This window comes from Patagioenas fasciata, chromosome 15 (genome assembly GCF_037038585.1).
Source record: "Patagioenas fasciata isolate bPatFas1 chromosome 15, bPatFas1.hap1, whole genome shotgun sequence".
NCBI lineage: Eukaryota > Metazoa > Chordata > Aves > Columbiformes > Columbidae > Patagioenas > Patagioenas fasciata.
In genome coordinates, this window is record NC_092534.1 from 2,209,473 (window position 1) to 2,230,645 (window position 21,173).

Sequence of the window (21,173 nt, forward strand, 5' to 3'; positions counted from 1 at the left end):
ATCTGAAATGGCTACGACACACCCTCATGGATTTGATTCAGTAGCTGTCTTGCTTCTTTCGGTTATTGTTAAAGAAAGAACCCAAAGTTGATCAAAGTCCATTTGGTCTCTGGAGCTGGACCCGTGTCCCCTCATCTCACTCCTTAGGTTGTGTGCTCTGAAGTTTCAGAAGTTGTACCCATCACCCGTCTGTATTTGCTGTAAATCAAACAGCTTCTAGAATGGATTTTAGGTGTTTCATTTTTATTTACTTTGCTGGGCATAAGCTAGGTCTGGTTTTTCTGTGGGCTTTGCTTTCCTTGGCTTCTAAAGTCATTTTATAAATTATTGCTGATTTGGAACATTAGGCCATTGGGTGAGTACGGCTGTGCCCCTTATCCAGCAGTGCTCTGTTTTGGAGGTTTACAGAAAGAATTAAACTCTTGTGGTGAAGGTAACAAATTACAAATGCAAGTATTACCATGACAATTGGGTTTGATTATTGATGGGTGGCTGAAAGTATCTATGCAAACACACATCAGTGTGTGCCTCCTAGGAACACTGTATGTATCTGTTGAGCTGAGGATTGGGCAACTCGGAGTGTTGGCCACGAGGAGCTGCTGTGTCCCCCAAGATCACCAGCAATGAGCTGTGTTCAGGTGTGGGGTCATTTGTGCCTGGGTAGGTGACCAGTCATAGAACAGAAACCATAGAATTATAGAATGTCCTGATGTGCTGGTTTGACTGAGAATGAGTCAATTTTCTTCATGCAGTTAGAAACCTTTCTTTTCCATAGCTAGCACGCTCATTATTGGGACTTAGTTTGAGAACAAGAGATAACAGCCCAGCACAGAGTTAATGTAACTGTAATTTGTAATTGCTCTGGTCTGAGAGCCGAGGATGCTCTGAGCTCTGCCCACAGGTGTGAGGCAGTGAGGAAGGGGATGGACGGACAGAGCCGGATGGGCACCAGACTGAGCAATGAGAGCGTTCCAGCCCATTGGTGCCACGTGTTGTATTTAAGAAAAGTCAGGACCTTTGGGGTCGCTGTCTCTCTCTCTCTTGCTCTTTTCGGGCATTCTCACTCTTGCTTGCTCTGGGGTGCAGCCGGTGGAGTTTTGGTCCGGACGTTTCATTCGGCCTTTTGCCGTTTTGCAGAGGCCTCTGAGCCTTTCTGCCTTTTTCCTCTTTTCTCTTGCTGGGATCGGCTGTGGGACCAGGTGCTGTTTTCCTGGCTGCTCAGCGTGTTTGTGAGGAATTGCCTTGAGTACCTTTTCTTTCTACTTTATATATATATTTACCTGCAGTGTGTTAGTATTTTGTTATTTCATTAAACTGTGTTTATCTCAATCCAAGTTTCTCCCTTCCCTTTTGATTTTCTCCCTATTGGGGGGTGTGAAGGGGGTGAGTGAGCAGCTGTGTGGTTGTATTGCCAGCTCAGGTTAAACCACGACACCTGAGTTGGGAGGGACCCACAGGCTCATGGAGTCCAACTCCTGTCCCTGCACAGGACACCCCGCAGGTCACCCCGTGTGTCTGAGGACGTTGTCCAGTCTCTTCTTGAACACTGGGGCCGTGACCCCTCCCTGGGAGCCTGTTCAGTGTCCAGCACCTCTGGGTGAAGAACCTTTTCCTCATGTCCCACTGACCCTCCCTGGCACATCTTCTGCCGTTCCCTGGGCTCTGTCACTGTCACAGAGAGAAGAGCTCAGCCCTGCCCCTCCTGCTCCTGCTGAGGAACCTGCAGCCCATGAGCTCTGCCCTGTTCAGGTGTGTTTTGGCCTGCCTCACCTTTTGCTGATGGTTGAAGATGAAAGCTGAGTTACGTTTGTCTGTACTCTCCCTGCTCCCCTCCCTTCTTTGCTGAAGGGACAGGGTGCACTGGACTCACTGATGGTTTGGGAGGCACCAATTCCTTGCACAAACACCTGCCTTCAATTAATCTTCTGTTATTAGTAATTTAGTCTTCTACTCAGGGAGCTGAATCGGCGCTGTAGCACATGTGCAGCTGTACATGCAGCACGAACTACAAATCACAGAGGATACTGGAGGCAAATCGTGTCCAAGAAACCCACTGGTTCAAAATCGCTCATTCAAAGTATTTGGTGAACGGCTTCTAGTAAGATAAATCTGCGAAAGTCCATGAATGATTCATTAAAACAAGGAAAATAAATCTAATGAAGCATTCAATCATCATGAATAATTCATTGTACTCTAATATGCTTAGGAATGATATTTAGAATATATTTCCCAGGCTTATAATTCATATACTTGACAAAAATACTTATCTAGAAAGAGTGTATATTATTTATTTCAGAGCCAAAGGCTGGTACTGAAATATCTTAGTGAGTTCAGATGCAACCTCTGGTATTTCATACTTCTAAAACGACTAAAAATCTTCCCGCAGAGATGAGTTGTTAAAGCTCCTGTCAGATCAGATCCCAGAAAAGCTGTAACCACAGCAGAGCGAAAGGTATGGAAAGGTATGGAAATTGCAAGTGTGAGACTTTCAATATCAAAGTGCTCTCAGAAGGAGATTGAAATTTGTTCAGCCTGAGGCGTCTCTCGCCGAGCCCCGTCATCCATCACGCCGCGGCAGCAAACAGAGCGGGGAGATGGGAGGGGAATAATGTGTTCATACAGGGACAGTGGTGTGACATTTAGAGAGCTGTGACCCCAGCAGAAGCCTTGGTTTTGGGTTGGTAACCATTCCTCTTTATTTTTCAGTTCAAGCTTTCCATTCTTCACCACGTGCTGTGTGGTCTTGAGCTGCCCCGTGCTTCCTCCAGTACTGATGTCCTCCTTTCATTATGAGCAGGTTCTTTTCCATTCGGGGAGCACCCAGACACAGCGGTCCCAGAGGCAGCGGTGACTCTGCTGCCAGGGAAGGTGGCAGCTTTGGGCACCGCAACGTGACCCCGATGCTGATGAGAAGCCAAAGCGGCCTCACATCAGCAGAGACGGGGCACGGGCAGCTGCTGAGGAGGACATCCTAGCATGCTCCTTGTTCCTCTGGAAGGTGCCCTCGTGCTCTGTCTGCAAAACCTCCCGGTGGTTTCTCTGAACGCTGTAGAAGCCCCCAGTGAGGGACCCACTCCTTCGCAATAGCAGGATCTCAGCCAGGCGGGGGACGTGTCCCTTCCCACCGCTGCCAAGACGGGAGAAGAACAACCCTTTGCATTCACCATTCTCCTCCTGTTTGCAGGTACCACTCCAGAGATGGCAAAGTGAACAGGAGACAGAACATGTTCCTGGCGTAAAAGTAAGAAATAAACTGCAGATGTGAACCAACTGGTTGTAAAGGCAGTTTGGGCTTGATCTCAGTCTCCCTAAGGTGAGGCTTTATGGTTCCTGTTGCTTCGGCGGGTTTGCTCTTCATTTATATCTATATCAGCTGGGAAGGATGACTCATATTTTACAGTTCCAGGTAGCAAATACGATGCCTTCTGCATAGTAAACTAAAAAAATAGATTTAAATTTAATTAGGTAGGACATGAAAGATGATCCTACCTCTAGTCAAGGGGTTGGCACTATAATAAGAAGGAAACCTATGATACCAGATGTAAAAATAGCTGGCATTTAATGAGCTTGTCTGACTGGCCTTAAACAAAGAGGGGTATGTGCTGCACTTGCTGTCTTGCTAATGAAGTAATTGTGTTGCTTTGCATCGATCTGTGGAATGTTTAATCTTAGTTAAAGGGTCGGAGCCTGAGGAATCAGTGTGGAGGGATGCTGGGAAGAGATCGGGTTTATCCTTCCTGGCGGGATTTGGGGCTGTAACGCTGGTCCCCTCATGGGGCAGCCAAGCAGGCTGGTGTCCCTGGGGTGGCGTTTCCTGGTGTGGGTGCTGCTGGCTGGGGTTTCACAGAATCCCAGAGTGTCAGGGGTTGGAAGGGCCCTGGAAAGCTCATCCAGTGCAATCCCCCCATGGAGCAGGAACACCCAGCTGAGGTTCCACAGGAAGGTGTCCAGGCGGGTTTGAATGTCTGCACAGAAGGAGACTCCACAACCTCCCTGGGCAGCCTGGGCCAGGCTCTGCCACCCTCACCAGCAACAAGTTTCTTCTCATCTTTGAGTGGAACCTCCTGTGTTCCAGTTTGCACCCATTGCCCCTTGTCCTGTCACTGGGTGTCACCGAGAAGAGCCTGGCTCCATCCTCCTGACACTCCCCCTTTCCATATTGATCCCCATGAATGAGTCACCCCTCAGTCTCCTCCAGCTCCAGAGCCTCAGCTCCCTCAGCCTTTCCTCACACGGCAGATGCTCCACTCCCTTCAGCATCTTGGTGGCTGCGCTGGACTCTCTCCAGCAGTTCCCTGTCCTTCTGGAACTGAGGGGCCACAACTGGACACAATATTCCAGGTGTGGTCTCCCCAGGGCAGAGCAGAGGGGCAGGAGAACCTCTCTGACCTACTGACCACCCTCCAAGGCCAAGGCTCCCTGGAGCTCCTGCTGCCCCCACCCCTGCAGAGTGGGTGCCATGAGCTAAAACATCACCTTTTCCCACCCGAGTTGCCAAGTGCTGATGAACTGGTTTCCCTGAACCGATCCTCCCTCACACAGGTTTCCTCCCAGGCTGTTTTTTCCCTCATTTTCCCAGGGTGGGTGATCCAGCCCAGGCTCATCAGGAAGAGTGTCAGCTGAGCCAGGATCATCTCGTTATTTAGGCCGTAAGCTGATAACAGAGCTCACTCCCTGTTGTGCGCTCGCCTTTGATTCTCCGTGCTGTGTCTCATCACTTCGTGCCCAAGTTTCACCTTTGCCGCTGGCTGCTGCTGGGGGTTTGTGAGGCACAAAGCACTCTGATGGTCTGGGAAACTCAGGGGTGCAGGAACCAAAAGCCCCACGGGGCCAAGCAGATTCAGGCTCCCGGTCGGGACCCGGTAGGATGGTCATGGATGGGGTGGCTGCTGCCGCCGCTCTTAAAAGCCAGCAGGGACACGGTCACAGTGGAGAGCTGTGGGATGAGCCGGGGATCTCTTCTCTAACTCCCTGGCATTAGTTTATGAAAAACAGAAGCTTTTAAATTATTTTTTGTTGCGGTTATGGTGACACCAAGGAGCTGTTTTCTCTGCCAGGATAAATTGGCAAATGTTGGTAGATGGGGTTTATACATATAGTGGTGAAGGTGAGGGAAGGTTTAACCCGCTTTGCGAAAACTTTCAAGTTGAAAAAGAATGGGTGATTCTCTGAGCAGCTGATGAGGTTTTGGCTTTATTGCTCCCAAGTGGAATGAGGTGGTCAGGCTGCATTTCTCCTATGAAATTGCATATGTTAATGCTTTGGACCTCTGCTCTCCCTCCCAATTTCAACCACATTGATTGCAAAGTTATTTGGAGGGGGAGGGCTGGACAAGCAGCATAGTTTCCTTGGGAAGCAAAGGGAAAAGTGTGTTCCGATAACATGAGCAATAAATAACAAGATGAAATCTGTGTTCAGTTCTCTTTCCTAAGCCCTCTCCTTGCTAGCAGAAAGGAATTAAATATTCAGATCTATTTAAAATGCTCCAATCTTGCTCCATTGATTTTAAAATCAATCAGATGGCACAATAACCCACACTGGTATAACGGAATTGTTATAATCCTCATTTAAATTACTCTGCTTTAATTGGAAAATTAGGGCTCGGCTATGCAATCTGTTTTTATTAGTTCAGCAAGTTATGGTGCAAATAGACATTTAAGTGACTTCCCATGAATTAAGCTAAACCATTTCAGTCAGTGATTAAATTTACATTTGAATACACACACATATCCAGGTTTAGTTAGATTGGTATTAAAGTGTTTTTTTTTGTTAAACTGGTTTAACATGAGCACATGCAAGGTTTTGATGCTGTTTAAACATGGGGTTTACCCTGTCCTGGGGTTCCTCAGACACTCTCTGCTGGGGAAGGGAAGGGAAGGGAAGGGAAGGGAAGGGAAGGGAAGGGAAGGGAAGGGAAGGGAAGGGAAGGGAAGGGAAGGGAAGGGAAGGGAAGGGAAGGGAAGGGAAGGGAAGGGAAGGGAAGGGAAGGGAAGGGAAGGGAAGCAGGTCCTGCACCCTGGGACTGCTGCTATTCATCTGCGGGTCGCATCACATACTGAACTTAACGAGCAAGTGCAAGACTTGTGAACTTGACTTGGAGACTTTTGTTTCTGTGTTCAATGTAAGAAACACCTGTGGGTGTTTCCATTCACAATTACTGCTGACGCCTCTCTGTACGACGGGTGTTTACTTGCGGTCCTCTTGCAGAAAGATGTTTCCTTTCCATGATGGCTTTTTCACACCAGCAGCTTCAGCTTTCTGGAGGACACATGGTGGCAGTGTCCTGTGCTCACGGCTTGGCAGACGGAGCGCGGGACACCCACGGACACTAATGCAGAGGAGGCTGTGGCTTTTTGTTCCTGTTTCATTGCTTAACTGGAAATGCATACGCATAGCTCCCTGTCCGCCAGTGTGAAGGGTAAGTGTAAGCGCCCTGCTCACACAGCTTTCCATGCAAACAAAGTCCTTGAGGGTTTTTGAACAGTATGGAACAATCTGGAGATGACCCAGCTGATGTTTGAAGGTGCTGGACACTGAACAGGCTCCCAGGGAGGTGTCACGGCCCCAGCCTGACAGTTTTCAAGAAGAGACCGGACAACGTCCTCAGACACACGGGTGACCTGTGGGGTGTCCTGTGCAGGGGCAGGAGTTGGACTCCATGAGCCTTGGGGGTCCCTCCCAGCTCAGGACAGTCCGTGATTCTGCAATGCTGGTGCTGTTCAGCAGCGCAGGGCAGGGGTATTTCTGTCTGGGATAAGGACAGGCTTGGGCAAGATAGTGTTGTGGGAGTTACTCAGGAAGCCATCCTTCTGTGGCAAGGAAATTTGGTATTGGGCTACGTGGGGTTTACAGCAGCCAGGTCTGCTTGCAGGCTTTCTGATTAAGAAGTGCTACACCCTACTGATAGCTAGTGAGCAAACAGACTGGCAGAGGTGGCAAGATCATCCCACTTATTAAATAGAAAATATTTTAAAAGAGCATGTGCAGGAACAGCTGTGCCCCAAACTCCTCTGCACCCACGTGTGTGCTCTGTGGGTCTGGCTCTCCCCAGGCCCGGGCTGCCGATTCTCCTCAGCTGGTTTCAGCAGCAAGACACCCGCTCCACTTTTCCCATCCCTAAACGGGGACTCGGTCACCCTGCTGCTGCGCCTGGCAGAGATCCCTCGGTCCACAATACAAAATGGATTTGCCTGATCGTGTTGGTTTGTGTTGTAACGAATAGTATCCCATAAAACCTGGGACTCAGAGGAGCGGCAGGTGAAGGAGGTTTATTCTGATTGTGGCACCTCCCTTGCAGGTCTGCCTGGGGGGCTGGGGGAGGAGATGTCCCACACATGAGGTCAAGTGATGGATCTTTCAGACTTGTATCTTTTTGCAATCAATTATTGTACTTTTCTGCTACAGACTGTTAGGGCAACAAAGATGCTGAAGGGAGTCTGGAATCTGGGCAGGAACAACCCCAGGTTCCAGTATAAGTTGGGGAACGAGCTGTTGGAGAGCAGTGTAGGGGAAAGGGACCTGGAGGTCCTGGGGACAGCAGGGTGACCATGAGCCAGCACTGGGCCCTTGTGGCCAGGAAGGCCAATGGTACCTGGGGTGGGTTAGAAGGGGGTGGTCAGTAGGTCAGAGAGGTTCTCCTGCCCCTCTGCTCTGCCCTGGGGAGACCACACCTGGAATATTGTGTCCAGTTGTGGCCCCTCAGTTCCAGAAGGACAGGGAACTGCTGGAGAGAGTCCAGCGCAGCCACCAAGATGCTGAAGGGAGTGGAGCATCTGCCGTGTGAGGAAAGGCTGAGGGAGCTGGGGCTCTGGAGCTGGAGAAGAGGAGACTGAGGGGGGACTCATTCATGGGGATCAATATGGAAAGGGAGAGTGTCAGGAGGATGGAGCCAGGCTCTTCTGGGTGACAACCAGTGACAGGACAAGGGGCAATGGGTGCAAACTGGAACACAGGAGGTTCCACTGAAAGATGAGAAGAAACTTGTTCCTGGTGAGGGTGTCAGAGCCTGGCCCAGGCTGCCCAGGGAGGTTGTGGAGTCTCCTTCTGTGCAGACATTCAAACCCGCCTGGACACCTTCCTGTGGAACCTCAGCTGGGTGTTCCTGCTCCATGGGGGGATTGCACTGGATGGGCTTTCCAGGTCCCTTCCCATCCCTGACACTCTGGGGTTCTGTGACTGTTTAATAGCACATTATAGTAAGTGAAGGTATAACCCACTCGCTGCAGAAGAGCAGCCGTGTGTCCCTGGGATCCCCATGTGCAATATTTCCTCCTCCAGAGGCATCATGCAGACCACATATACTGGGACATCTATTTTTAGCTCACACTTGTATGTGAGCAAATATAACATTATTCCTTATTTAGTGAACAGGATATCCTGGATATGGGACATTCTGAAGCAAGTGTTTAGATAACATCTATTTAAACAATGGATGGTTTAAACAATGGTAGTAAAAATTGATGTCGTGCATTCCCCCTAGTCCCAGTTTTGAGGTCAGGGCTATTAGTATACAGCCTATTATTTTTCTGGAGTATGGAGTATGCAATTACTATTAAAAACCTCACAAACTTTTTTTCTTTGCAGTTTTATAGAGAAACAAGACTGCTGCGTAAGCAAAAAATGAGGAGCATCAGCATTATAACTTGCCAGCAGTGGAGTTTATGGATATTTTAATTCAAACAAATGAGCTGCTACTTCTTTGGGAGACACAGAGAAAGGAAAATGATTTTGAGAGCCACCACAGAATTAAATATACAGCATGTGGTCCAGCTCCTGGGAAGTGGAGGAGGACTGTGCGGGAGAGGTGAGCTGCATCACTGTGACTTGTCCTAAAGTTCAACATATTCTTGTTACTAGAAGTGACAAGCGGAACAAATCACGCCCGATGAGATAAAACAGTTGGTTTCTTTTCCTCCATGACGGGCTGTAAAATGCAAATGATGGCTAAGCCGTGATAATGTGGATGAACTGTATCCACTGCAAAGTAAATACAGCTCCTGCAGCGTAGTTTCAGTAGGACAGGACAGTGGGTTGTGAGGAATGATGCTTGTTGCTATTTGGTGACCGAAAGCAGTTTTGTGTTTGTGACCATTTCAACCCCGGTACCAGAGCCATCAAATGCCCTTTGCTTGTGTGAGCAGCTCTTCGGTTGGCTCCTTGAAGTAAGATCCAGACAGTAAAGCTGAACAGTCGCTCACCTCTGGGAAGTCTCCCACCTCTGACACATTCAGCATTTTGCCCAGAGGCCCAGCCGGTGCTCAGGGAGCCGTGAAGCAGCCAAGGGCCTGGAAAACAGGCTGCTAGCCATCTCTTATCAGCCCCAGGCTCTGCAGCTCTTGTCTTGCCGCTGGCCGAGGAGCTGAGAAAGGACTAGCTGCTAATTTAAATAGTGATAGTAAAATCAGTGGCATGGATTCACTCCAGTCCTGATTTTGAGGTCATGGTTATCACAACCTGTTACTCCGCAGCTCGAGCGGGCCCGCACCAGCACCGTCTGGTGCGTGTCCAAGCACGTGCTGAGCCAGTGTTTGCACCAGCGGCTCTGGTGTGGCTGATCACACACCTTCTGCCAGCTGGCCCTGGGCTTATGCCACCGCCTGGGGTGACATCTGGGCTTTCTCCAGCCACAGGGCCCGGGCTGGGAGGCTGTGGCTGTTCCCCTGCGCGTGGGTCACGCAGGGATCGCCACCACTGCTGGGCCCCCGGTCACTCCGCGAGCAGCAGCTGCCCTGCCAGCCCCTGCGGGTGCAGCTGCTTGTCTGCCGAGCGTGGATGTGCAGCTCATCAAACCAACCTTGCGTGAAAAGAGAGCACCGGCTGCTTCGGAAATCAACGTGCCTGCAGCAAGACCCGAAGGCATCTGAAACACGCTGGGCTTGAGGGTGTGAAAAGCACGGGCTGGTAAAAATTGAATTCATGGGTCCACGGGTTCATAGAGTTCAAAAGTATTTTTCAACATAATGTCTTGAAGTATCAGTCTCATACCAGCACAACTGGGTTTTTAAACATTTTTTGCTCTTTGGGGGGTGCAGAACAAACTGTTTGCTGTGATGGGTCACAGGCAATAAGGACCGTGATGAATATTTTTATCCTCTTATCCAGCTTTGTAAAGAAATACAGGAAAAGATGAAACAAGGAGGAGGGAGAAAAAAAGAAAAGATGCTTCTCATTTCCTGGCTGGTTTCAAAGATATGGCTGTTGTGGAATGACATTTCCGAGGAGCAAGGTTGTGGCTTCCGTGGTCCCACAGCTGCCAGGAACCATGCTCTTGTCATGGGGCGTGGAATATTGTGCTGGTTGAGATGGTATAATGTTGCCCATGACCACTTATCTTTACATTTGCTTTTTTAAAATTTTTTAAACAAACTGATTATAACCCCAAGGGTCGGTGTTGGAGTGGTTAGGACATCTCTCTGTAGCTCTCAAGTGTAATCCTGGCTCTCAGCTGCTTTGGTTACATGTGAACTAATTCAGGCTGCTTGACCTTGGTTACCTAGTTTCTCTCCGAATGCAGAATCTTGGCAATAAATCATAAGCTTCTTTCTGTGTTTTTATGTACTTGAAGTCATGTTTTGTTTCATATAAAGACAAATTACACAACCAGACATTTGTACAGCCTTTCTCTTGCACCTGGTTCTCTGACCTGTTCCTTGTTAGAGCATTTTCATCTTGCTGGGTTCGGTCTCGTATTCAAGCTCCTTCACCCTCATGGGGCTATTATGCAGATGCAGCAAGTCGCAGTAATGCAGTAATAACCTGATCACCTGAAATGAAACCACAACAGGATGCTTATATAGATGCTCCTTAAACTCCAGCAAACAGCTTCAAAACTCAGTAAACACTTACTAAACAAACAGAAGCTGAGGATGATGATCCTGTCACATAGAGCTAACATACTTCCAGCAAAAGACATGTTTAAAAATTATTGCCAGTATCTGTGCAGAAAGCAGGAGGGATGAAATCTAGAAAGAAAACAAGCAATACCCAGTCCAGCCCTATGGTCAAAAAATACAGTGACAGACAAATGCCACAAGAAGAAGTCTTGTCCCAAGCAGGAATAATACCAGAGCACCTTGATGGCTGGATCTATGTGGCACAATTTTCCTTTTCTCTAAATTCGAAATGCTGCCTTCACATCCAGGTAATTAGAAACACGAACAAATTGCAGCAGCAGGAGCTTGATATGCTTCTTTCTCAGGTTTAACCACCATCACCGTTGTAGAGAACTCTTCAAGCTTAAGCCAGCTGGGACGCAAAGGGACATGCAGGAATGCAGCTCAGCTAGGGCAGGGATGGTACAACCCACGAGGGAATGCGGGTCCTGAAGATCCATTCAGATCTGCAACGCCCCGAAGACGAAATTTGGCTGAAGAAGTCTCAATGACACTCAAGCCTCAGGGATTTCTATGGGGTTCAGTGTGACTCCTCAGCAATCCTGCAGTGCCTGGAGGCTTTGCAGGTGCAGTGATGTTGTTGTGCCCACCTCTTGACCTGAAAGTTGGGCTCTGCTGTTCACAGGGGCCGAGGTAGTATGTCTGCCTGTGTATTTCTGACGGATCCGCAGTTCTCCTGTTTGGTTTGTGCTGCGGGCGATGCTCTGGGCAGAGCTGTTGCGACAGTGAACAGCGGGCCTGGTATCATGCTGGCTCTCATACAACACATGAGGCCAGAAGCCCCTGTGCAACAAATGAGTAACTTCTCCCAGGGCTCTTTCAGTTTGTCAGTGTCTGAATAATTTGGACAAAACAAAAACGAGCAGACTTGTGAATTATTCGACTGGAGGCAGCTGCTAGTATGGCAGCAGACCATACACACCCTGGTGAATTAATGATGATGACTGCTGTCCCTTTCGCACCGAGACCGTTAGGAGAGACTCCCCTGCAGCGGGACAGACCTCAAACACTTTCTGGAGGAAAAACGTGCCATGTGAAGCTGGGGACTCGGCAGCACTGCCCGGGCAGCGGCACTGCGGACGGCACAGCCCTCCCCCTGCTGCGGGGACACAGAAAACACTCCGTTTTACACCAAAAACCTCGAGGTGGGGACGGGAAGGTGTGTTCGGCACCCACAGAGCTGTTCGCACTCCACTTTCGGGGAGGGAGGCGGCGGGAGCGGTGCAGGGTCCCCCCGCCCGGGCTGCGGGGCACGGTCTCCCCCGCCGTAAGGCCCGGGGCGCGGCCTCGCTCCTCGGCGCGGCGGGACGGGACGGGACGGGCCGGGCCGGAGCGGGCGGCGGCGTCCCCGCCCCAGGGCGGCCCCGGTCGGACAACGCCCCCGGCCGTCCCGCCGCGGCCGGGCCCGCCGCCCGCGGCATTTCCTCTGAGCTCACTGGCGGCTGACGCGGCGCCGCTCCCCTCGGAAGAGGAAGCCTCGCAGCGGAGCGGCGGCAGGCAGGGGGGAGCGCGGCGGCCGTGCCGGGGGCGGCGGGGCGGGGGGCGGCGGCGCGGCCCGCGCTGGGGGCGGCCGGGGCGGAGGAGCGGGGCGGCGGCGGCGGGGGCGGGCGGTCCCCGCCCGCGGGGCCGGGTGCTGGCGACCCCCGCGGCCCGACCCCCCGCCGCGCCGTGCCCGTCTGCACCCTCAGCCTGCGGGTCTTCTGGCCGCTGGTGACCGGGCTCTGCACCGCGCTCCTCTGCCTCTATCAGGCGGTGCGGGGCGGCGCGGCCGGGGAGGGCGCGGCGGAGGCGGAGGCGGGGTCGGTGCCGCTGCTCAAGGGCTCGGCGCTGCTGCTGCTGGGCTGCCTGCTGGCCCGCTGCTGCGGCGCGGCGGGCGGCGGCCCCAGGCCCGGCGGGGTCCGGGCGGCGGTAGCGGCGGCGGGGTCGCGGCGCAGCCTCCTGGAGAACTTCCACGCGCGGCAGCTGCGGCTCTCGCCCCACGTGCTGGGGCACAGCAAGGCGCACGTCGGGCGCGTCGTGGCCGAGCTGGTCCGCGCCGCCAAGGCGCAGGGGCTGCAGCCCGGCCCGCTCGCCCTCAGTCTGCGCGGGGACTTCGTGCGCATCGGCAGCGCCTACGAGCAGCACAAGGTGCGCAGCCCCGACTGCTTCGACATCCTGGTGCCCCTGCGGCTGCCGCCGCGCCTGGAGCCGCAGCCGCGCTCTGCCGAGGGGCTGGGGCCGCACGGCGCCTTCCTCTGCGGCTTGCGGGCCAGGGCCGGCTGGCCGCGCCGCTACCGGCCCTTCGCCGAGGCCTTCTGCGTGGAGCTGCAGGGCCACAGCCACCTCTCCTCGGCGCAGGTGCTGCGCTGGTTCCAGGGCCACCTGCAGCGCTGCCTGGGCGCCGTGCGGTACCGGCTGCAGGAGCGCTGCCGCATCAGCCTGTCCGCCTGCCCCGGCCGCCCGCCCACGCTGCACATCGTGCCCTGCTCCGACTACGTCTGCTGCCACATCTCCATGGCCGTGCGCCTCATCCCCGCCATCCCGCTCGGCGACGCGCTCTACCTCACGGCCCTGCCGCCCGAGGGCCCGCGCCCGCCCCAGGGCCCGCAGCCCCCCGAGGCCCTGTGGGGTCTGAACGCCTCGCGGCAGGAGCAGCGGCTGCTGAGCTGGCTGAAGGAGCAGGCCCCGGCCTCCTCCTGCCACCTCAAGTGCCTGCAGATCCTCAAGGGCCTGCGAGACCTGCGCGGGCAGGGCCTGGAGGAGCCGTTCTGCTCGCAGTGGGGCCGGGTGCTCTCCTCCTACGTGCTGAAGACAGCCCTGTTCTCCCTGCTGCTGCAGGGGCCCTTGGAGGCCTGGGACGAGCGGTTCCTGGTGGAGCGGCTGGAGGACCTGGTGCTGTACCTCAGGGGCTGCCTGCGCAAGCAGGTGCTGATGCATTTCTTCCTGGGCAACCCCAGCCTCCCCGAGGCGCTGGCGCTGCCCCGGTTCCTCAAGGAGGCTGCCCCCGTGAACTTGCTGGCCGCCTTCGATGGGCCCACACTGGACCTGGCTGCCTTCCAGCTCATCAACACCTGGATCCAGGCCCCGCACATCATCAGGATGTACAGCAGCCCCCGGTACCTGTGGCCAGCGCCCGCCCCGTGCCGGCACGTTGCTGAGGCCGGGCAGGAGCCACCGGGCGAGTGAGCTGGCAGCCGGGTGAGCCAGCGTGGCCCACGGGCCCTGCCGGGGCGACGGGTGCTCCCAGCCTGCCGGTCCGTCGAGAGCCCGCGTCTGCCGCAGGAAGGTGGGACTTTTTAAAATGCGGTTCTGCGGTTTTGTCTCTGACCTGAGAGAACTGGGAAACCAGAGGCCAAGACTTACTGAAGTTGTGTTTATTGTTTTTTAATCACATTGGTTGTCCATGGGAAAATTGTGAAATTTCTGGGGAAGTGCCTTACTTGGGAAGTGTTATGTTCAGCCAGCTGTTTGCAAACCGAACTTAAATGGGCTCAAACTGACATTTCAGGAGATCCAAGTTCACTCGTTGTCTTAGTGGCAAAATTGACCTTTTCCTGAGATTTGCTTTTTATGATACAAAGTCAATTTTGGATTTAAAAATCCTGTAGGTGCAAACAACCCCCCCCCAATCCACCAAAATGCTCTTAAAATGCAATGAGCACTAGAGCATGGTTGTCGGTCACAGTTTGAAATGCTCAGTGACATGCTTTAAATTTCCTGTGTAATCAAATACGTTGTGCTGAATAGAAATATAATATGCATGTTACTGTAAAATTGAGGGAAGAAGCGAAATCTCTCCAACAACAGTATGAAGTATCTAGTTACACAGTTCTGTGTTCAAGTGAAGGTTATACTGCAGGGTTGAACTGTAGATAAAAGGAAACAAATAGCACTTTATTTTCGCAAAGGCCTTCGTAGGATAATTGGCCGCACTAAGTGCTTGCTATGGAGGAGGCATTAGTATTTTGCTAAAGGATTGATGTTTGAATCATCCTGAGGACAATCTTCTTTTAAGGAAATACTCTGAGGTTCGTTTTTTTGTGGGTTCTTGTTGAGATGCATTATTTTTTTGAGTATTATTTTCTTAGTGTTTAGCTCAAGGACCAACAACAAAACTAAGAAATTCTGGTGGTTTGGATTTTTCTGGAACAAACCTTAAACTAGCCCAGGTGTCAGTGCCGTGAGCTGACTGCTGTGCCCCCTGCTCTGCGGCAGGAGTTTGGGGGGGTTTTTTGCCTGACTGCCTCACCGCTGGTCTGCGTGTGGCAGCGTCCTGACCAAATAACCCCATAGGGTTTTCTAGCGCTGTGCTATAGCGAATTGTTATCTTCGTGTGGGGAGGAGGAGGTGAAGCATTTGAGGGTGCTTCAAGATTATTTAGCGCTAATTCGTGGTACAGCGGCAATCTTAGGCTACGGATTCTGGTGTCCTCTCTAAACGTGAGCCAGGTAGTTTCTGTTTCTTGCCTGGTTGTGTGCCAGGCTCTGGCACAGCCTGGCGAGGTGAATCGCAGCAGCTCTGCAAGTGTCCTTAGCTCCCAGCGTGGTACCTGCTGTACGGGATCCTGATGTGACCCAGGCTCTCAGCAAACGCACAATTTCAAATCCTTGCTTTACTGGGTCACTTGCTCAAGTATTAGATGTATTAAGACCCAGAATGTGTTTGCCAAATTGCTGGTGCTCAGGCAGCTGAGCATGTACCTTATTACCCACTGTGCTGTGTCCTAGGTGAGCAGGCTGAAGTTTATTATAAATGGCCAAGTGTAACTTCTGGGAAGCTTTAGGATAACCAAGTTGCTAATATGTTCCTCCTCCCTGATGTACACCGAGATACCGCTTTGCTTTACTCACAGTTCTAGGCATCAGAGCACAAAACAAACATTTTCAAAATCTATGAAACTTTATAGAAATCTATTTTTTCTAAATGGAAACACTCCCTGCCTACTTCTGTCTATTTTTTTAACTGCTCTTGCAGTCTTATTTTCAGGTAATTATAGCCTAGGTCACACCTACAATTTGGCTTATTTTTATATATGAAGCACCGTGCTTCTTTCTACAAATAGTGTATTTATAGGTAGTATTGATCAAATGTTCTTTGCACATGGTATTTAAGGCTAAGTGAGCTATCTTGGTGTTTTGATATTTTTTTTTGTAATAAGCAGGCCGTGATATGTACTATTTTTGCAGATTTGTTTTACTCTGTGTTTGAAATGAAAAGCAGCTCTGCAGCTGATGCCATTGAATCTCTTGCCCAAAGAAGGACCAGATGACCGGCCCTGGGTATCGTGGCCGCCTGAAGTCATGACATAAAAACCCGTGAGCTGTTAGTGCTGGTGTCATAACCACTTCAGCCAGCTGTCACTCTGTTTACGTCGCTGCGCATCCCTGTCTCTGAAAAGTGCTGTTTGCTATGAGGAGTGCAATATTTGGGGTGTATCTGGTGTTGCTGCAATACATGGAAGTCTGTAATAGACTTGGTAAGGGCTTTCTTGGAAAAGTGTGGTGATCCGGGAAAAGAGAGTTGCTTCAGGAAATGCATGACAAGGAGAGATGGTGGAGAATAGGAGGAGTTTGGAAAACAAAGGTTGGGCTGAGGGGCAGGTGAGAGTGATGGTGAACTCTGAGGGTGCACTGCAAGCAGCCAAAGGCCATGGGATAACACTGGAGGAGCTTTTGGAAGCAAGGCAGACTCGGAAGTGCAGTGAAAAGAGATAGAAATGGGATTTGCTTTGACAGTATGTCCAAAGTGGCTGAATGCAATGAAGCAAACCCCCCGTTTATTGGCCGTGCAGGCAGATCTGCAGTGTGGGAGTTTTTGCTCAGCAAGGCATTTTTGAGCCTGTGATGGGACAAGATGCGTGCGTGTGCTTCGACCTGGGGCTTGGGCAGCGTTGTGGAGGAGTGGGGCTGCCTGCGGGCAGCTGCTGGGAGCTGAGACAATAGCTCAGAATAACTGGTGGCTCCGCTGTGCAACGGAGATATTAAATGTGTTTTCGTTATCTGCTTTAAAGCGTGCATTCATGAATACACTTGACAAAAGGAGCTGATAAAAATTGCGTTCTGTTATGGTATTCATCTTATTCCACAACAGAGGTGACAGCGCCGGTACCGGCCGCATCCCGGAGCTGTTACGGGCCCTTATCTGCCAGGGCGGGCAGAGAACGTGACCCACATGGACAACCCTGCGGGCATTTCGCCTGCTCCCCAGCCAGGGACACCTACACTGAACCAGATGGGAATGTGGAGTTATGGTCTGAACTGCTATGATGTGTCATAGATTCAGTGGTGGCCTCTGTGTGTGTGAACTGGAACACAAACACAGAAGATCGAGTGTTATTTACCACTAATGCGCGTTCTTGGTTCTTATTTTGCAAAGACTGTGCAAATGAAGTTGGTTTTAATGAAGGTTGATTGGGAAGGAGTCAGACCTGCAAGAGACTTATAAGTTGAATTGCAGTACCAAAATGCCTCTATGTGACTTCATTTGGTGTTAAAAAAAATGCTGTGTATTTCTCAAAGACATTGTAATTTCTTATCTGACCAAATATCTTGAAAACATTCCTCTTTTGATTTTGAATCTCTGCAATGTAAAATTTAAGTGTCTTTTTGCAATGGACATTCTTGGTACAACTATTTTTTGCTGGTTAATAATCAGACCAAAGATTAAACTGAAGTGTTCAGCTGCTATTCTTTGTTTGTTTTTGAAGTGTTCATAGGCTCAAAGCATCAACCCATTTGAATGAAACGTTTATAAATTCATTTCCTATTTAATATCAAAACACATTTGCACTTTTATTGTTTCCATTACAAGTTGGTGGGTTTGTTTTAATATTCCACTGTAGTAATAAACAGCTGTTTTAAAACGTCTTGTGCCTCAAGATTTAAATTCCTTGTTAGATTTTTTTCCAGTAAACGCTACCTGCGACCCCGAGACCGTGCTCGGCAGGTTTGTGTGCTCTGCAGGAGGAGAGTCCTGTAGCGGCAGAGCCGTGGGAGCACAGAGCTCTGTGCTGTGGAGCGATGAGAGAGAGCCGAGGGTGCACTGGGCGCTGCCGTGGGGTGAGCTGGGCTGTGTGGTGCCTCGCTCCGAGGGTGAACTAGAAGCGGGGTGGTCAGTAGGTCAGAGAGGTTCTCCTGCCCCTCTGCTCTGCCCTGGGGAGACCACACCTGGAATATTGTGTCCAGTTGTGGCCCCTCAGTTCCAGAAGGACAGGGAACTGCTGGAGAGAGTCAAGCGCAGCCACCAAGATGCTGAAGGGAGTGGAGCATCTGCCGTGTGAGGAAAGGCTGAGGGAGCTGGGGCTCTGGAGCTGGAGAAGAGGAGACTGAGGGGGGACTCATTCATGGGGATCAATATGGAAAGGGGCAGTGTCAGGAGGATGGAGCCAGGCTCTTCTGGGTGACAACCAGTGACAGGACAAGGGGCAATGGGTGCAAACTGGAACACAGGAGGTTCCACTGAAAGATGAGAAGAAACTTGTTGGGGGTGAGGGTGTCAGAGCCTGGCCCAGGCTGCCCAGGGGGGTTGTGGAGTCTCCTTCTGTGCAGACATTCAAACCCGCCTGGACACCTTCCTGTGGAACCTCAGCTGGGTGTTCCTGCTCCATGGGGGGATTGCACTGGATGAGCTTTCCAGGTCCCTTCCCATCCCTGACATTCTGTGGTTCTGTGATTAAACAGGATTCAGTTCTTGTTTCCCTGGCTCCCCTTTCAGGTCACTGCATAAAATCTGCTTTTTCTGGTGCTCAGTGAAGATCTAAGACTTCATTTCGCAGTACCTGTGTGAGCTTTTCAATGTGGTACGTACACATGTCTCTGTTCCAAACTGTGTACGTTGTACCTTACTAAATGCGGAAAAAGCGCAGCTGAAGCCAGCAGGGGTTGTGTGATGGACCAGTAAGTTACCTGTCCTTTATTTGTGCATATATCCTTTCTTAGTCTTCCGGTAGACACCAGAACTATACGCTCGTGGCTTGTGCTGCCTCCTATTAAAGTGAAATAACAGCAAGACCCCTAGCCTTTTAATCCTCAAATCAAACCTAGCCTGTAAATAAGTATGTGCAGATCTTTGTGAGTAGGTCTGTGCGGGGCAGGCGCCGTCGGGACAGTGCTTGGCATGGGCTCCTCGCTGGCCAGGGCTGGGAGCAGATCGTTCCTCCAGTGTCAGCACTCAGTCACCACAGAGGAAGCGGAGTTAGATCTTTTACCTCTTTAATAGCATTATCTCCTATTAATGGCTTCCTTTAAAAGCAATAACCAGTCTCCGTTCATTCCTTGCTCTGATATATTTCTCTGTTTGAAGCCTGAGTTTCTATTCAGCAGAAAATCATTAAAGGAACACAGGAGTTTCCTTTCACGATAAATCTGTTAACAAAAAATTAACTGGCCTAAGGACTTGCATGCTTGATATTTGAAGAAAAGCCTGTTTGCATCCAGCTCATTGAATAAATTGTTTAAACTCTTTCCATCCCTGTGTAAACACCTCCCTTGTAGCGAAGCCAAGGTCAGCAGTGAGTTGCTGATGCAGTTCTGCTAATGCAAGTTAAAGCTGCCTGGAGGGGAGGGGGCTCTTATTGCTGCATCCCATTTTCCTAAGGCTCCAGAAGAGTTCAGACACGAGAAATTTGCTTTTCTAGGCTGGTTTATTTCCTGTTTCACCTCTTTAAATGTCTGCCTGGTGAGTCCTCCCTGAGGCCAGGGAATGGAGGGATGATAATGAGCTGGAGTAGCTGGTAGGAAAGCGGCCAGCGCGGCCCTTGGTGATGGCACAGGGACTTGCACCCCCTGCTCCGGGGCTCCGAGTTGCTCACGGCTCCAAAACATGCAGGATATAGAGGGTTGACCATAGACACATCTGTCTGTACATTCCATCGCTGTCGTGGGTTTCTCAAACATACAGTATGTGCAATTAAGAGACTACCTGTGCTCTCGTGTGTGCCTGCAGTGTAAATACATAACCAAGAATTGGTGTATTTGCAACTCCTTTATAACAGATTCAAAGCACTGTAATACTCGTTCAGCGACGGCGCTATAGATAACGTATGTTCTGTATCCGTGCAACAGTCTGTTAGGATTCGAATAACTATTTACACACAAATCTCCTAAAGGTTGTTACAAATGCATATGCGTCAAATGTCATAGTGTAGCAGTCTTCTGTGTTCAGGAAGCCTTATTTTCCCCCTTAAAGGACAGCAGCGCTGATTCAGAGACTCGGAAAATGTCTGTGTACTCAAGTTACAGGCGTGTGTTTCTTTAAAGCCCTGGGAATATTTTCCCCCTAAAACCAAGACCAAAGCTTCATACAGAATAATCAGTTCTCTGGGCTGAACTGGGCGTAGAAAGGGTTTGCTAAAGTTTCTGTGGTACTCGTGATCCTCTGTAGGCTTCTATCTCCGCCACAAAGGGTCTGTACAATAATCTGGATGGGAGAATAAAAAAGGGAGATAAGAAATCAAGACAGGAGGGACAGAGATTATGCTCTGAGGGTTACTAGCTAGCAAATTAAGGATTAAAGTGTACACTTGTGATGCATTTCTAGTGGAGAAAGTGGCAGAATTGCCTTGAAGAGTCTTGCTGTTCTGATGGAAACCCACAGGCTGTAGAAACAGAGGAAGAGCAGCAGCAGACCCAGCAGGACAGCCCACTTCTCCACTGCTGTTTCAGTCTGGTTCAGTCTTGCCGATCTCAAACAGGGAAGAAGAGAAACTCAAAGCCGAATTGACTGGCAAAGCAGCGTGTGCACTCACTTCAGGGCAAGGCGAGGGAGAGAGCAGCTCTCCGCTCCCTCTGCAGCGCTTCCTTCTGTGCAAAACTAAACCGCTGAAATACAATACTCCCATCAAGGGGGGCAGTGCTCGGGAACCCTTTGCAAATGTGTCTGCTGTGCTCCCAGATTGTCACCGGGGATCCCTGGTTTTAAAGACAAGTCCCGGCGGAACTTCAGCAAGGTCTGGATGTGCTGGAAACTGCTCGTGCTTTTCCCCGTTGCTGCTGGCGTGGCGCAGGGAGCCGCTCGGCTGCGAGCACAGAGGAAATGAGTCATTCCGCTATTTCTGTGCAAAAGCCGTCTCTGTGCTGTGCAATGTATTTAGGAATATATTCTTACAGCTTCTTGGAAATTCACCTCTTAGGGCCACGTTTAGGCACACAAACATCGGTGCGTTAACAGGCATGGTGCAGACCTGCACTTGATTGTCAATAGGTTGTGTATGTTTGGTTTCTGCAGGGGTTGTTCAGGGTCTTTCTCTCAGCTCCGGGTCTGTCTGCGGGTGGAGCGGAGGTTGTATGAGGGTGTTCGTGTGTC

General features: G+C 50.9%; 1 protein-coding gene across 1 annotated transcript; it reads left to right on the forward strand.

The window, feature by feature from the left end:
* The first annotated feature begins 11,793 nt into the window (after nucleotides 1-11,793).
* Nucleotides 11,794-17,736, forward strand: ITPRIPL2 (ITPRIP like 2). Its single transcript, XM_065850859.2, has 2 exons — nucleotides 11,794-12,259; nucleotides 12,364-17,736. Exons 1-2 carry the CDS (start codon nucleotides 11,794-11,796, stop codon nucleotides 14,055-14,057), a joined length of 2,160 nt encoding a protein of 719 aa, XP_065706931.2. The 3' UTR covers nucleotides 14,058-17,736.
* The last annotated feature ends 3,437 nt before the right edge of the window (nucleotides 17,737-21,173 follow it).

Coding starts and splice junctions, on each gene's coding strand:
- ITPRIPL2 (XM_065850859.2), top strand. CDS start 11,794: ATGGCAGCAGACCATACACACCCTGGTGAATTAATGATGATGACTGCT. Junction 12,260..12,363: donor CCCGCCCCAGGGCGGCCCCG/GTCGGACAACGC, acceptor CCCTCGGAAGAG/GAAGCCTCGCAGCGGAGCGG.